We start from the raw sequence: 17089 nt of genomic DNA, 5'->3' as shown, positions 1-17089 counted from the left end.
AATTCTGATGGCATGATTTTCTGTCCTTCCTCATTGGAACACTGATAGTATTTGTATTGATTATTACCCTGTTTTGTGTATTTACTCTAACCTAATGACCATTTACATGTTGCAATTATGTTACCTTATGTAATTGCATAGTACCTTACATAGCCTTGTTGTTTTTTAGCTTTAAAATAAATATTGTTTTTAAAATACAAGGAAGGAAGAACTTGTTACAAGCCAGCATTTCCATTCCTAGTAAAGCCTGATGCAATCACCAGTCTCAGTGTCCATTTGCTCATTGACGCCACCAGGATTATGGAGCGCCTGCTATGTGTGGGCACTATATTATGTGCTGGGCTGTACCAGTGGACAAAACAGGTAAAAATCTCTGTCTTCTTGAAATGTCTTCTCATGCTACCAACTCTGGTTTTCTCTTGCAGAGTCACCTCTTCCTCATCCACTCTAAAGGACCCTTGTGATTACATTGGGCTCACCAGGACACTCCAGGATAATCTTGTTATTTTAGATTCATCTGATTAGCAAAACTTCATTACATCTGCAAACTTAATTCCACTTTGCCACGTGACATCGTATTCACAGATTCTGGGGATTTGGATATGGATCTCGTTGGGAGGCCTTTATTGTGCCTACCATAGCCATCACTTCTGTCCCTCGGTGTCTGAATACTCTTTTCCTCCCACTAGCCTTTTCACTTCTGCTTCTGCCCTTGATCCATCCCACTGTCATCTACAGTCAGACTCTGACTGGTGCAATGTATTACTGTTTAAACAGATCTTTTGTACTTGGCTCCTACAGGCCATTGATTCAGAAATTAGCTGCTTGTAAGTGTGATATATCCTAATACAATTAAGCAAGGGTCAAAGTTAAGGTCATGCATTAGAATAAAGCTACCCACTTATAAGGAAATTCTAGGGCTACTCTTTTTCGGGGATGGTAACAGGGGAACCTTTCCTCAGAAAGATGCCTGTGGGCAGCCGAGATCTTGATTGCCTTTGCAGGACAAGTTCTGTGAAAGGAAAGCAAATGTCCAAATATTGAGGGAAGGCGTTACCAAGTTTACATATGTATAAGCTATAATTGCAGAAATTTGACTGTTTCTCTAGGGAACTTAACTTACTCATGAGCTGCCATTCTTTCTCCCAGGGGAGGAAAGTATTAATCTTACCATTTCAAGGTTCGCTGTTTTTCAGTTCCAAAGGGGCTTTTGTGGTCAATTATAGATTTAAACAGTACAAATATGAACTCCCTTTCAGTATTTTCTCATGTTCTTGACTTTGCTCCTTGGCATCTGGGCGCAAGGGGAAACTCGTGTGAAGGAATGTCTAGTGTATTTGATCTTGAATGTGATTGCCTCTAAGAACTTTGTCAATCTCCTCATCCTGCTGAGGGCCCTCTTGTGGTTTTCACCATCATCCTCCAGGGGGACCTCTGCTCCCACCATCCGTCCCTCAGTCTCAGCATTGGGCTCCCCTCTTCCTGCACCGAGGGCTGTCTCCTCGCAGACAAACTGACCCTTCATTCTCAGTGGCCTTTCTTGTTCCTCCCCCAGGGGCTTTTCTATCCCCTACATCCTGCTGAAGCCAACGGGGATTTCGAGCAGAAGGGTATTTCGAACTCACGTTGCCTAACCATTTCACCTTCTGCTGGTCCGGACAGTAGTTTGGTCATACCTGAAGTGAAATGGGAGTAAAACTCACTCCACTCTGATATTCAAGAGCCTGAACCCCAGTGTTCCCATTAATATGATGGCTAATTGAATGCACTTTTTAGGTTTCTTAAAGTGAGTGGTGGAGAGAAGCTGCCTGAAAGTGATTGCTAATCCAGTCTTGTCTGTCATCCAGAACTTGGAAGTGTATCTGGCTTTCAGTGAGCATCAGGGGTATCTGCATTAGTCTACAGCATCATTCATCGTCTAAAACTAAGGCTTATGATTTCAAAAACATTTCTCTAGGTATGTTTATGAAGCAGTTATATCAATGAGTGTTGTCACCTTTTAGATATTACATTTGAGATTATTTTAAATGTATGATTCTGAAGATTATCTTGAAACTATGGACTTAATTAGAGCAAGGTGAGTTAGAAGTTTCCAATGAAAAAGGTAAGGAAACCATATTCTCTGTTGTCATTACCACAAAATTTGGTATGTCAATGTAATACTGAAAGTACATTAAAACCAGTTAATTAAAATTGTAAGAAAGGAAGAATATACAGGCAACAAGTACTGTTTTGTCAAAACTTGTGTCAAAGATAGTAGGGGGAGGACTTGAACAACAGAAAACCTAAAGCATATTTGTGCATCGGTCAGCAGGATAAAACATCCTGTCCGAGAGTGTCTTTATGGGCTGTATCCTTCTTAGCAGAAGAAATGGAAGCCAGTGTCACACTGCATGTGAGGAATCAACATGTGATTTGAATGGAGTTTGTCTGGTCACAAAAACTCCTATTATTTCCACCAAAATGTTTTTCTTTCAGAAAGGCCACTGGATAAAATGCTAAAGCAGGTCATTGTTTTTTAAGGAAACAAAATACTAGCAAGAGGAAAAGATACTTAAGACTTTTTCTAATAGTCGCATGTTAACATGTGAAAAAGTATAGAAATGTGGTTTATTTTAGTGGGAGAAAAATTATAAATTTGTGTACATTAGGAAAATACATAATGTTAAGATCCATGTGAAACTTTCTACTCTGAAAATGTTTATAAAACAAAAACCAGTAGACTTTTTGAGAGCCTTCTCGATACTTTATGCAACAAAGAATATTGTAGTCTTTAAAACCAGAAGCAAGAGTTAGTTTTTCTTTTGGTGGGACAGTTAAATGGTTCAAATTCATTTTTATTACCAATAAAACATTTCAAATGTTTTATATGTAAAACAAACAGCAGGATATTTACACTGGGGATCGAGATTTAAGCTTCCTTAATTTTACATTTATTTAAAGTTTATTTGCGCCTAGCTGATGTTGCTCAGTAGTTGTGCGTCCACCCATGAATCAGGTGGTCAAGGTTCTGATCCCCAGTCAGGGCACATGCTCGGGTTGTGGGCTCAGTCCTCAGTGAGGGGCATGCAGGAGGCAGCCAATCAAAGATTCTCACTCAGCATTGGTTTCTATCTCTCTCTTTCTCTCCCTTCCTCTCTGAAATCAATAAAAATATATATATTTTAAAAATATGGGCAATAAAAACATATTTTTTAAAAAAAGTTTATTGGCCAGGTAAATCTTGTTGTTGTTTTTTTCTAAGCAGTAAAAAATTACCCTAGAAACATAATTTGAGAGAATAGATTATATATATTTTAGAAGATATATATATATATACTTGAACTAAATTCTTCTGATTTATAATCCTCTCATTCTTTAGAGCACCTATAATGTTTCTGGTTTTGTAGGTAGTGTATTAATCAATGTCTTTATTTATAGTACATAATGCAAAGTACAGACTATGCATCCTGAACTAATCTTCACCAACTCTGAATTATATTGTAGTCTCTATACCACAGGAAGGAGATCAGACTTCACACAGAAAGGAGCAAGACATTAATGGTTCAAAGCACAGCTGCCTTTATACCAATTAGCTATATTGGTTTCACTGCAAAGAACTAAATATCCTGGATCAATTAAAGTGATGTTGAGGTTTATCTTTTTGTACCCTGATCAATTAATCTATTCAGGAGGTCATGTTCTTGGATGTCATCTTAGGCTGAAATAAAAGAGGGAGCCTTGAGTTGGATGGATTTTATCATGGATAACCTGGGTCTTTCATACAGAGCTCGATAATCTGCCCTGTAGAAGAAAACACAAGCAGTCCAGTAATATGCAGGAATCCTGGGTGACACTAAATATGGAGATTGTATATGCTAAGTTACTGTGGTTTGAATAGGTGAAATGACAACCTAAAGGTCAAATTAAGTCTAGTATGGAAAAACCTCATAGTTTGAATAAATCAAATGAATTTAGGAGTAAAAGTTTGATTTAAATCTTTTAAAATGATTACTTTTTATCACTTGAATAAAAATGTTAATTCTATGTAAACTAACATACTCTTATAAATAATCTAGAGGCCTGGTGCATGAATTCGTGCACTGGTGGGGTCCCTCAGCCTGGCTGGTGATCAGGGCTGTATTGCTTAGTCTCAATCGGAGCCAAAGGGGGTTGGTTGGCCAGGGAGGAACCACAGCAGGAGGGCTCCAGGGCTTGTCCCACCCATCTCACCCAGTCCTGAATGGCTTTTCCCTAGCAGTAAGCTAACCTACCCTGATTGGTTGGAAACTTAGCTTATTAGGCTTTTATGTTAGCATATTAGCATATGTGTCTGTGTCCATTTGAAACCAGTGTTCACCAGTAGCATCCATGCTCAGCTGGGACCAGGCTGTAGAACCTGTTGGTAGTAACAGAATGCTGAAGTTGTGCTAGGAAAACAGGGTTGAACTGGCTCCTGCATGTGCCTGGATTCTCTTCTCATAAGATGGCAAAAAACTGCCAGGTCTTGGCTTTTAAAGACGGTTTAGTCATGCATGTGCAACCCATCTGTTGGATGCATAAGGGATTTCCTTCTCTGCTCAGCCCTCCAGCCACAGATAGGGTTGCTGGTCCTCTCCTCACCCCCTTTCTTTCATTCTTCCTCTCCCGCCAGGAGTGTACAGGCTCTGCATACCAAGTGCCTCTGATGCTATGCTGGGGAACTCCTTCCATGGACACTGATGTGAGCCAGAAATGCAGCAGCCGAGTTTTCATTTGCTGCCTAGCTTACTTTCAGTATGGTTTGATTCAACGATTTAAAAACAAAACAGTCAATCTGATAATAAAAATATTTACACAATTCCATTTTAACTAATCTTGAATGTCGACCTTGATGACCTTCAAACAACTACCCTGTGAAATTGAAGCTCCCTGTGTCACCTGGGTGAACCTTCCTTAGCAGGGGCTTCATATTCATTCATTAATTCTCTCTTTCTTTTCATAAGGTTTAGCAGCAAACCCTTTAGCCTCAGTGATTGCAGTGAGGGAGAACAGTGGGAAGTCTCTCTCAATATATTAGCACGTCCCCTCCCTCCTACCTTTGTTCACTGCACATATCCTCCAGGTTTGACCTCCCATACTTCAGTTCTTCTGTTTTTAAAATGCTGATGGCAGTTAATACCAGGTTTTGAGGTTGAATGTACAATTTCAAGTCACAAAATTGCATATACAAAGCATTGTTGTTCAAGATGTGTTACAGCCTGTTGACATAACTATTTTGGCCAGCTGGTGTTCTTATAGGAAACTAATATTTATATACATATTTTTGAGACACCTAAAGGAAAGATCAAGGTGAAGGAAGAAAAGGGTGGACTTTTCTAATCAATTGTTTATGATTTTAAATACATTCTAATGTGAACTTATGAGCCAAATAAGCAATTATTGTTCTTAACAATTTTCTTTTGCTTTTCACATAGATTTATGAGAAATACCAAGATTTGTATACTGTGGAACCAAATAATGCACGCCAGCTGGTGGAAATTGCAGCCAGGGATATTGAAAAACTTCTAAGCAACAGATCTAAAGCCCTGGTGGTGAGTTTAAATTGGGTTTGCTCATTTGGTTATTTTCCATTACTTATTATTTTTCATGTTTTAGTTGGAGGCTTTGTTTAGTATGTTTTCTTTACCACGGAAACTGTTCATCTAATATGTGCATGAAGGTGAGATATCATGGTTTCATTATGAATTCAACATAATCAGCTTACTTCTAATTATTAGTTTGTTAGGTGATTTTAATACATAGGAATAGTGTATTTAATTCATACATGCATATATTTATACATATGTAAGTTATGATGTGTAATAATAATGTTTAAATTTATTGTACAACATAAAACCCACAAATATTGCCAGCACCCTTAACGCTGCCTTCTTAGAACTCTCCTGTCCCCTTACCTTTCCTCCCTGCCAGGGGTGGCCAATACTCTAGATATTTGATTATTTATCTCTTTGTTGTAAAAAATAGTTGTGCTTTACATACATGTTTTGTTAAAAAACATATTTGCTAGTTTGCTTTCTTTTTAGCTTTATCAAAATCACATTATAATGTATGTAGTTCTCAACGACTTTCTTCCATTATGTTTGTACTAGAGGCCCAGTGCATGAAATTTGTGCATTCCGGGAGCCCTCAGGGGATGTCCGCCTGCAGATTTAGGCCCACCAAGGGGTCCTTAGCTCTGTCTCGGAAGTGGGAGAGGCTCCCGCCACCACCGCTGCACTCACCAGCCATGAGCCCAGCTTCTGGCTGAGCAGCACTCCTGTGGAAGTGCACTAACCACTATGGGGTAGCTCCTGCATTGAGCGTCTGCCCCCTGGTGGTCAGTGTGCATCATAGCGACCAGTTGTTCCACTGTTTGGTCGATTTGCATATTAGCCTTTTATTATATATGATGATTTATCTGGAGGTTTGTACTTAGATTTAATTCATTTTAGCCACAGTTACATATTATTTTATGAGGATATATCTCAAATTTTCATTTATTCTCTGTTGGTAAATTATTATTTGGTGCTGCTACATTTTCTTGAGCAAATTTCCTGGTACCACATGCAAGGATATCTGAAGGGTCAATAGTGGAATTATTAGACTGTAGGGTATTCACAAAGTTAGCTTTATAAGAATATGACAATTGCTTTTCAAAATAGTTTCATCAATTTAGATGTACACTAGCAATATATTTTTAGTATCAAGGTTATCAACATAAAATACCCTTGGGAATATATAATAGATGTAAATCTATGAAAAACATGTAAATTGAACTGGTTGTTTTCTCAAAAATCTACTAAAATAATTCCCTATGAGTTTCTAGAATTCAGTTGTTTGTTTTTTAAAGAAAATGAACAACTGAAAGGATTTTTTTCTTTTTTTAGTGGAATGATTATAATTTCTATGATAAACTTTATTATGTCTGCACATATACTGATTTTATGTATTTGAACATTAAATTTATAATTCTGGCTTTTATAGTCTGTTGATTAAACATGAAATCATAACTTATTTCATTGCTTCATGCTGAGCTTACACTGAGTGGCCAGATTATTATGACCACCTGAAGTTTGTAGGCAAATTAGCTATAATTTCGCGCTGAAGTTGCTAGAGGGCCAGACCATTATAAATAGGGAAGCAGGTTATATACATACATATATATATATATATCCCATGTTCAAAGGCTGTTAAATTGCATTGTTTACCCATATCTTCAGAAAAAAAATCACTTTTACTGTCGTGGTAAACAACCTGCTTCCCTATTTATAGTAAAAGGCGAAAGATTTATGCGGTCTGAAGAGAAACCAGAGCATATGCTTCCCTATTTATAATGGTCTGGCCCTCTAGCATCTTCAGCGTGAAATTATAGCTAATTTGCCTACAAATTTCAGGTGGTCATAATAATCTGGCCACTTAGTGTACGTTTGACTCAAAACCATTTCAACCAGTATCTTTCTTCAATTTCAGTATTTATTTTGACATTTTATTCATGCTTATATTGTGCTATTACCTTTTGACCTGCTCCAACAACCAACTTTAGAAAGAGCTGAAAGAGAAACCAATGTAAAAATATTGTAGTTGCTTTTGCCATAAAACCAACCTCTTTTATAGCAAAACAGATTTTGCACTTAAGTCGTTTTTGGTTTTGTTTTGAGAGTATATAAAAACAGGTTATGATTCTGATGAGTGATATGCATTGGGCTGTTAGAGAATCCTATGAAATAGGCACATTAAACATCTGTTCATTCTTGTTTTATAAATGAGGAAACTCATAAAGGTCTAGAATTCTTGCCCCAGACTTGTATAGATAACATGAGGTTGTGATGGAATTTAACTTCAGGAAATCTGTCCATGAATCCAGCTTTTTTCCCCTCTAACTCCACACTGGTAATTTCAGCCATCTTATTTTCAAGATATATTTTCTAAGTGAGTATTTTTCTATTTTCCTTGCTGTGCCTATGCCTCACAAACTGGCTCAATATGGTAATTATTCTGCTAACATTGTTGGATTATTCTTAAGCAATCTCAAGTCAAAAAAGAAACAATCGTTTAACATTGTTATTAACATTTATTTCCGCCTGCACTAGGCAGAAAAATCTGCAACTGTTAATGAACAGTTCATAGGAAAAAGCTTTTCAAAGAAATAATCCAACCTCCTCCAATGGTGCCTCCTGAAAGATGGAGGTGAATTAAATAAGTGGTCTTATTGTTCACCAACCAGCACAGACAAGGGGATCTGCTGAGTTAATGAAGGTCTCTAGACATTTTGCTCAAAGAAAATAGGATCAAGGTTATAATAAACACATTTTTCTAGTGACACATTTCTAATTATGGCGTATAGTGTCTCCCTTTGGCTGTCCCGGTAACTTTAATTAAAGCTGCTCTAATCTATTATGAAGCTTTAAATACTGTAATATGTGCCACCTCCCTCTTAATTCAACCTTGATATTTAGTTTATGATTAGATAAGGAAAAAGAGAAAATAACAAATGTTTTCAACTGACTGTTAAAATAGTATCGCCCCCCCCATAGATCGTTGTCGATTAGCCAAATCGTTTTGTGTATTTTTAGCTATTAAACCAGTAGTTCTCTATTTTTCATGTTTGTCATTGATATGAAGTTTGCTAAAAATGCAGATTCCTGGCCTTTATCTACAAAGGGTTTAACAATAAATAAATAAATTAATTAATTAATAAATATCAGAAAATCAGGTCTAAAGAAGTGATAAAGAGATTCAGAAAGAAATGTAAAATTTTTAGAGATTCAAAGAATTTAAAATGTATTGTACTTGGGTTTTAGGAATCATTGATTTACTTTTACAAAAACAGATTCACTAGAATATATTGGAATGGAATAAAGACTAGTGTTAAAGAGTTTTTGTGGCCCTAACTGGTTTGTCTCAGTGGATAGAGCATCAGCCTGTGGACTCCAGGGTCCCAGGTTCGATTCCGGTCAAGGGCATGTACCTTGGTTGCAGGCACGTCCCCAGTGGGGAGTGTGCAGGAGACAGCTGATCGATGTTTCTCTCTCATCGATGTTTCTAACTCTCTATCCCTTTCCCTTCCTCTCTGTAAAAATATATTTTAAAAAAGAATTTTTGGGAAGTAAGAAATTGGCACGCTTAAGAAGTTTGGTAGGACAGTGAAAGAGAAATGTGGAGAACTACTATAGACTTTTTTTTTCAGAATGGAGGACATGCAAACATGCTAGTAGACAGAAAGGAAGGAATCTATTAAAAGTAAAACTAAGAAAAAACACACACTTGGATGTTGAAGGATAATTCCAGAAAACACATACACCAATATTAGAGTAATGAACTTATCTTTGAAAAGGTGGTGGTATCTTTCACTTGAGACAGAATGGATAGTAAATATGAATAGAGATGATTAAATTTGCGGATAGATGAAATTAGAAGTCACACTGGATGACCACTTTTCTCTTGGCAAAGTAGAAGTCTTATATGCAAAGAATGGGTGTCTGAAGGACCTTATTAAAGATTTAGGGAAGCGAAGCAAGAAAAAGTGAAAGGAGTCTTGTATAAGTAAGTGGAAAAACTAATAAAAAATATAGAGCCATCCTAACATTTAGAAAAAACAGAAGATACAAGATATCCTCATGTTCTAAGAGTGAGGTGCTAAGCTATACATGAATTTGAGAGTGGTCTGAAAAGTGTGTGTCATGAAAATTAGCCCTAAACCTATCTTAAGGGTATAAATTTATCCAGATTGAATAGAAGAAAAAATTCCTTTGGGAGAAGTATGGAATATTGTGTTATTTCTGTTTTCACAGAGAAAAATGTGCTTACCCTTCTCCTTAATTTTAGTATACATGTTCTTGAGAGGATTGCTAGGATTGCTTATATATTTAATTCCCCTTGAATCTGAGTGGTAAAGGTACTAGCTAATCTACTATTATTTTGTCAAATTTAGATTACTTTTATTTATTTGGATTTGCTACATGCTTCTGGATGCTAACAATAAAGTGCTGAGGTAGAGATGCCTGTCTGATGGCTGAGCAATGAAAGGTGGCTTCATTGGGCACAAGCTTACACACAAATCAAAACAGAGATGAGCCTTACCTGATGGCGCTGGTCTGGGACTCGATCCAATAGGGCACGTTGCCAGGGGCAAAGCCAGTTCAGCAGAAAGAGGGTAGACACAAACTATCAGATGGAAACTGAAGCATAGGGTGCAAGTGGTAGCCAGAAGTGTGGCATTGTAGTGAGATGTTCTGGAAACCTCCAAACCAGGGGTCCTCAAACCTTTTAAACAGGGGGCCAGTTCACTGTTCCTCAGACCGTTGGAGGGCCGGACTATAGTTTAAAAAAAACTGTGAACAGATTCCTATGCACACTGCCCATATCTTATTTTGAAGTAAAAAAAAAACAAAACAGGAATAAATACAATATTTGTATTTGCATGTGGCCCGCGGGCCCGCGGCACCCCAAGAGAAGAGCAAGTCAGCAATGAACATCCACCAATGCAGAGTGTACCAACACACAGTCATAGTGAGAAAGGGGTGTCCACTACCAGCTTTCTCACAGTGCCATTGCGGAAATCACCACCTGGGAGCTGGGAAGTGCTATCAAGATGGCATCAGGAGGAAAAACTCAGAGAGTGAGTTTACCACATTCCTCACACAGAGACCCCTGAAATTTCTCAACCTGGAGCAGTACCGAGCTAGTATTGGAAGTACAAATGAATTTTAAAATTAGATTTTCACTTTAACCTAAATTAGATATTTTAATTAATTAGCTGAGATTATTTTTAGGTATAAAAGTCAGTGTTGCTTAGGACAGTTATGGAACCTGTAAGGCTTAAAGTTGTGTTCAAATACAATTAATAAACAAGCCAGCTAAAGGGTGATTTGTACAGATGACAGGTTTATTTTATTCCATGTTACAAGAAATCTGGAGGTAGGGAGCTGAAAAGATTTCCAAAGTCCCATTCTGTTACTTCTGTGTGCATTGAGAAGCCAAGCCAGGTCTACAAACACCTGCACTCAACAGTCCTAATCACTGTTTCACTAGACAGTGATTGTAGCACTTTACCCTCTACGATGAAAGCTTCTTACACTTAGTGATGCACCTTTGCATTTGATAAGTATATCTATTTTACTGTTTTAGTTAGAATTTTAAAAGTTGGTTGGGGTGTAGGTTGATACAAATACATGATTTTTTTCCATTTATCATCATAAATTATAGGCTATCAGAATTTTCACTCAAAACATCTGATTTTGTGTGTGTGTGTGTGTGTGTGTGTGTGTGTGTGTGGCTTACATGGGAGATGCCTGTATTTCTTGATACCATTAGTTAATGTGTTAAATGGAAATCTCTACACATACCAGCACATTTCCTCTATCAGGTTACACACTTTAGTGGCATATGTATGGATTTTTAAATCTATCATGATAATGACAGGACTTTGGGCCCAAGCAGAAGAGATGGTGAAACATTAAGTGCTGCCTAGGATCTCTTAAATTACTAAGAAGGAAACAACAGATCCATATAACTATGACTATGCTGCAACTCTCTACCACACTCCACATTTTCATTTTTATAACATTCTGTTTTGATTTATATATTATTTAAACGTTTGTAGTAAAGTGTTTTTAAACAACACCTTCTGTTGTAAATTGCTTAGTGCTAAGAGTACTTTCTCCCTCCCCCATTCCATGAAGTAGTATCTGCACTAAATGACTGTATGAACATAGACACTTTTGGAAAAAGCTAGGTACCAAACATATCTTGAAGATGGAGAGCACAATTAATAGTATAGTGCGCCTAATTTTTTAATGGAAAGTATTCAGATAAGAAAAGGTTCCAGGCAGCAATTATAGTTTCTTTCTAATAAAATAAATAAATCCCTTTTAGAAATGTGATTCTCATAGTCCTGAGTTGACAATCTATAGGTTCAGAAAGTAATATTTAAAGTACCACCAAGAGCGTTACTGTGTTGGCAATTTGATAAAGATAATGTATGCTCTGATAACACAGCACTTGCAAAAATTAGGGTAAAAGGGAGTGGATGGGTTTGTTGATTGCATTGAGTACAATGGGAATTAGGTGAAGTGACTTGCAAAATGAAAATGTGAGGCCCTTTTAAAAAGCGATTAAGACTTTCAAGATTGCAGTAGCAGAGCCTTAAATCAACTGTGGGCCCATCTGAGTGAAGGGCCCTATCTAACTGCAGAAGTGACACCCCGTAAGGCTGGCCAGCCCTTGCACACAGTTGGTTAGTGGCAGATCTGGAATGGGACTTGGGATTATTAACTACTCATCCAGTGCTCTTTCTATCACGATAGTCATTGAACTTTACCAGGTGACTTGAGAGTCTATGAAACCTATGACGATTGTTAAAAAGATAATCCCAAATGAGCCAAAAATCCATATTTCATTCCACTTCTATTTTTAAAAAATTGCAAACTTGTCCCAGTAGGACTATAGCAATGCTCTGATCTAAATGTGCTAGTAAGTGGTGTTTTGTATAAAAATCAATAGAGAGAAACAGTGGTAATCCGAGGCCAGCCTCTTCGACTTACCTAATGGAATCTTTAGCTAGAACTCCATAGCATGCCATGAAATGGAGATGATCCAGTCAAGTAGAGTTTGCTAATGATAAGCACTGTTGAAACCATTTTAGAGATGAACTTCAAGTAGTGTTCTGATTCCTAAATGTTCTTCACTCTATTTTTATTTTTAAATATTTTTTAAATCCTCACTCAAGGATATGTTTATTGTTTTATTTTGAGAGAGAGGAAGGGGGAGAGAGAGAAAGAGAAATACTGATGTGAGAGAGAAACATTGATCGGTTACCTCTCATACACGCCCCAACCTGGGACCAAACCTGCAACCTGGGCATGGGCTCCGACTGGGAATTGAACCCTCGCACTTTCACTGTCCAGGAGGATGTTCCAACCAGCTGAGCCACACTGACCAGGGCTTAACTTAATTTTTAATCTATTGAGGTTTAGTTTTTCCTTTCCCTCATTACCCACTGATTGTCCTGCCACATAATTACAAAAACTCTGAGTCTTCTTCAATGCATTCATTTTCTAACTTTTATTGAGTATGATGCAGGCTGAAGCCCTGTGTGAGATACCCAAGGTCACACAGCTTTTTTCTTTTGTATACCCAGGAATTCTTTTGAATCTATTCTTCATAGTTTTTTAGAGCTTATAAAATTAAGAACAGCTTTTAGATGATCTCAAAGATGAGCTCCCCATGCCTTCTTTAACATACCCTGGCACAATTTTCCATTAGAATAGAATGCCCTGTTTATTTAATTGAAATATCAGAGAATCATAAATCTTAAAGGAATTTTGGGAATTTGTTTTTCTGACTTCCTCTCAGGCAGGTGAATGTTTAAACCACCAAGGATAGGGAGTTGCCAAGCAGCCATTCTTGCCAGACATTGTGTTAAATGCTTTACATGTCTTATCGAATTTAATCTTCAGAACAACCTTATGAGGTAGGTGTGTTACTGGGGCTGAAGATCAGAGTTATATTGAGATATAATTGACCTGCGGCACTGTATAAGTTTAAGGTGTACATCATAATGATTTTACTTACGTAGATCATGAAATGATTACCATAGTAGGTTTAGTTAACATCTATCATCTCATATAGACACAAACAACAATACACATCTTTACATATGGGAAACTTGATTATTTTATTAGAATAAGTCATATAAATGGAATGGCGGAGTCAAAAGCAGATTGACATTATTTATATTTTTCTTTTAAGGAAATTATCTTTAATCTTTCTACTAACTCTTTCTCTGCCTTCTCTTCATTTGTAAACAACAGGACTTCTGAAAAAATTAGGTATGAATGACCTGGTTGCATTTAGCCCAGTGTAATAAGTTAAATATGGTTCTGTAAGCAGGACTTAATTTTAAATGATAGGTATGTTTTTAATTATTATAATAATGTCAAAAACTCATACTGTTTTCTACAGATTAGTGCCTTTGTTTTCTTTGGCAACATAATCAGTTCAAAATTAACAAGCTGGCTGGCTCAAACATCTGCCTTCCAGATTTATTTAAAAAAACATACAGCCTGAGAGTTGTAGTTCTTGATTCCACATGCCTGCTCCTATGCTCTGTCTTGCATGGTTTATTGCAGCCACGGGCAGCATGCCAACCTGCCGCGCTGCATGAGTGACCCTGCTGTGGGCAGACCTTGGATTCTAGGGCAGCTGACACCATCTAAGCCCAGTTATGAGCAGGCACCAAATTGTGTCTTGACAGCCCAGATATTCGTTCCAAAAGACTGTCCACTCCTTCTCTGACTAATTCATCCATTTAGTCCCAGGACTCATTACTCCCCAATTACCGCTACTCCTATATATGTTGGCCTATTGTTGCCTGACAAACCAATCACCTCTGATTGTTTATACAGTCTTTTCCCAGAAATTCTAGGTCAGCCAACTTAAATGTCCAATAATAAATAATAATAATGACTCATTTTCTACCGGACAGTTTACAGAGAATTTATTGCCCTGTGCATTACTGCCTATGCCATTATTTTCTCCAGCACAACAACATAACGTGACCTCTTAAAAAGGAAAAGAAATAAATCACCCACTGGGATATTTATGTGCTCAGAATAGTTCTTTAAAATATGGATGTTCAATAGCCAGTTTTGCAAACTTGTCATAGAGACAAGTTTGACACTTGCAGAAGTGTTCATTCTCATTAAATGTTTGCACATGTTCGCTTTCCCCTCTCAAATGGGTGTTTTTAAAATTACAAGATCAATATAGATTTTAACAGTATATAGTTTCTGATGCCTTTGTTAGTAACTATACTTTGACTCACTAATTATAACCATTAAAATGAAATTAATATTCACAATTTCTCAGAGAGTGATGAAGTTTTTTAAGGTTAAATATTAAAAATGTTTTAAAACTAACATCTTATGTAACTTCTTACATAGGAGCATAGTAATAACAATAATTTATTAAGTGCTTATGACAAGTGCTAAGGCCTTTATTTGTATTCATGAATTTCAACTCTTCCAATATATTTCCACCCTTGATATTAATATTATCTTGATATTAATATTATTTTATGTAGATACTTTGCCCAATGCTTTGAATCCAGTTGCATTTAATTTTGAAGTTTTATAGCAGCATTTCTCCTCACTCTGCCTTGTATTTATTATGTGTCAGACACTCTGCTGAGTTTTTTTATATGTATTATTTCATTTAATAATTTCTTCCCTTTCTCTTACTCTCCTCTACCACCTCTTTTCTTTTACCCCTTTAACCCCTGGGTCCCTCTTCTCCCTCTTCTTCAGTATGATAAGGTGAGGAATTATAGATTACAAAGTTCTAAGTATATCATCCAAGGTCATGTAGTTCTAAAATGGTACTTTTGTTTCAAAATAAGATTATAAATTATGTTTTTATTTTATATAAGATGTACAAAGAAGTGGTTATAATATATATATATATATATATATATATATATATATATATATATTATTGATTTCAGAGAGAAAAGGAGAGAGAGAGAGATAGAAACATCAGTGATGAGAGAAAATCATCAATCAGCTACCCCCTCCGTGCCCTCCTGGGGATCAAGCTGGACACTTGGGCATGTGCCCTGACTGGAATCGAATTGTGACCTCCTGGTTCCTAGGTCAACTCTCAACCACTGAGCCATGCTGGCTGGGCTGATAACTTATTTTAATTACAATGTAAAAGGAGAGGAATACTACACCGCTATAAAAAAGAAGGAACTTTTACCATTTGCAACAGCATGGGTGTAACTGGAGAGCATTATGCTAAGTGAAATAAGCCAGTCAGAGAAAGATAAATATCACATGATCTCACTCATGTGGGATATAATGATGAACATAATTTGATGACAAGAATAGATCCAGAGACAAATGGTAGGGGAGGGGGGGTTAGAGAGCAACCAAAGGACTTGTATGCATGTATATTAGCATAACCAATGGACATAGACACTGGGGTGGTGGGGGCTTACCTAGGATGGGAATGGCTTGGGGAGGGGTCAATTGGGGGAAAAGGAGACATATATAAAACTTTAGACAATCCTATCTAATAATAGACAAACATGGTAATTGACCTTACCTTCGCTATGCCTTCCATTGGCTAATCAGCAAGATATGCAAATTAACCGCCAACAAAGATGGCGGTTAATGTGTATACATAGGCCTGAAGCGGTGGAGTGAAGGCTTGAAGGCAGCTCCAGCTGGAGCAGCGAAGGCTTGAAGGCGGCTCCGGCCTTGGTCCCGAGTGCAGGAGGAAAAACGGTGCCAGCAGCCAGGGGAAGGGGAGGCCTATTGCACAAATCTTTTCATGCAACAGGCCTCTAGTAAAAAAATATAGATCCAGAGACAAATGGCAGGGGAGGTGGGAGGAGTAGAGAGCAACCAAAGAATTTGTATGCATGCATGTTAGGATAACCAATGGACACAGACACTGGGGCAGTGGGGCCTTGCCCAGGGTGGGAATAGTTGGGGAGGGTCAACTGGGGGAAAAGGAGACACATGTAAAACTTAAGACAATAAAAAAAGGAGAGGAATACTAAAAGAGAAGGAGGGGTGGAGGGAACAAAGGAGAGAGGATATAGATTTTCTATTCTCTGGTATTACTATTAATGGTAATGCATTAATGTGTGGTTGTCTAGTGATGTAGACAGAGATCATAAAATCTAAAAATTTTTATCAAGTTTAGTGTAATTATTTGGGTTTATATATGAAAACAACTATTTTGGAGTATCTACAAGTCAACACATTGTGCTGGGGCTTTTGTACCATAAGTGAATATATTTTGGGAGTTTTCTAAAGAAACTGTCTGGATAGTAACACATACAGTTGTGCTATAAAGATCAAAATGAATCAGAATGGTCCTTATTTGTAAACTTGAACTTAAATGCCATACAGATATTCACTGTGTTATATCCAATGAAACCAATGACTTTTTGGTATTGTCTTTCTCATTTAGATGATATTTCAAGAAGTAAATTTTACTAGCACCTAAAGCATTGGTTATAGGCAAAGGTTCAGAGTAAGTGAATCACTTGCAATTCTAAACTTAAGGTCTATTTAAATTA

At 37.2% G+C, this 17089-nt stretch overlaps 1 protein-coding gene across 8 annotated transcripts in view; it reads left to right on the top strand.

The window, feature by feature from the left end:
• CACNA2D1 (calcium voltage-gated channel auxiliary subunit alpha2delta 1) overlaps window positions 1-17089 on the top strand; it is a 381531-nt gene that overhangs the window by 77071 nt on the left and 287371 nt on the right. For all 8 annotated transcript variants that reach the window (XM_070424150.1, XM_070424148.1, XM_070424149.1 and 5 more), the window contains exon 3: window positions 5436-5552. In XM_070424150.1, coding sequence (XP_070280251.1) covers window positions 5436-5552 — 117 coding nt within the window. The remainder of the gene's footprint in view (window positions 1-5435; window positions 5553-17089) is intronic.

Source organism: Myotis yumanensis, unplaced genomic scaffold, assembly GCF_028538775.1.
Source record: "Myotis yumanensis isolate MYYU_CA2020_CCGP unplaced genomic scaffold, mMyoYum1.0.hap1 SCAF_9, whole genome shotgun sequence".
Taxonomy (NCBI): Eukaryota; Metazoa; Chordata; class Mammalia; order Chiroptera; family Vespertilionidae; genus Myotis; species Myotis yumanensis.
This window is presented reverse-complemented; position numbering and strand designations above follow the sequence as displayed.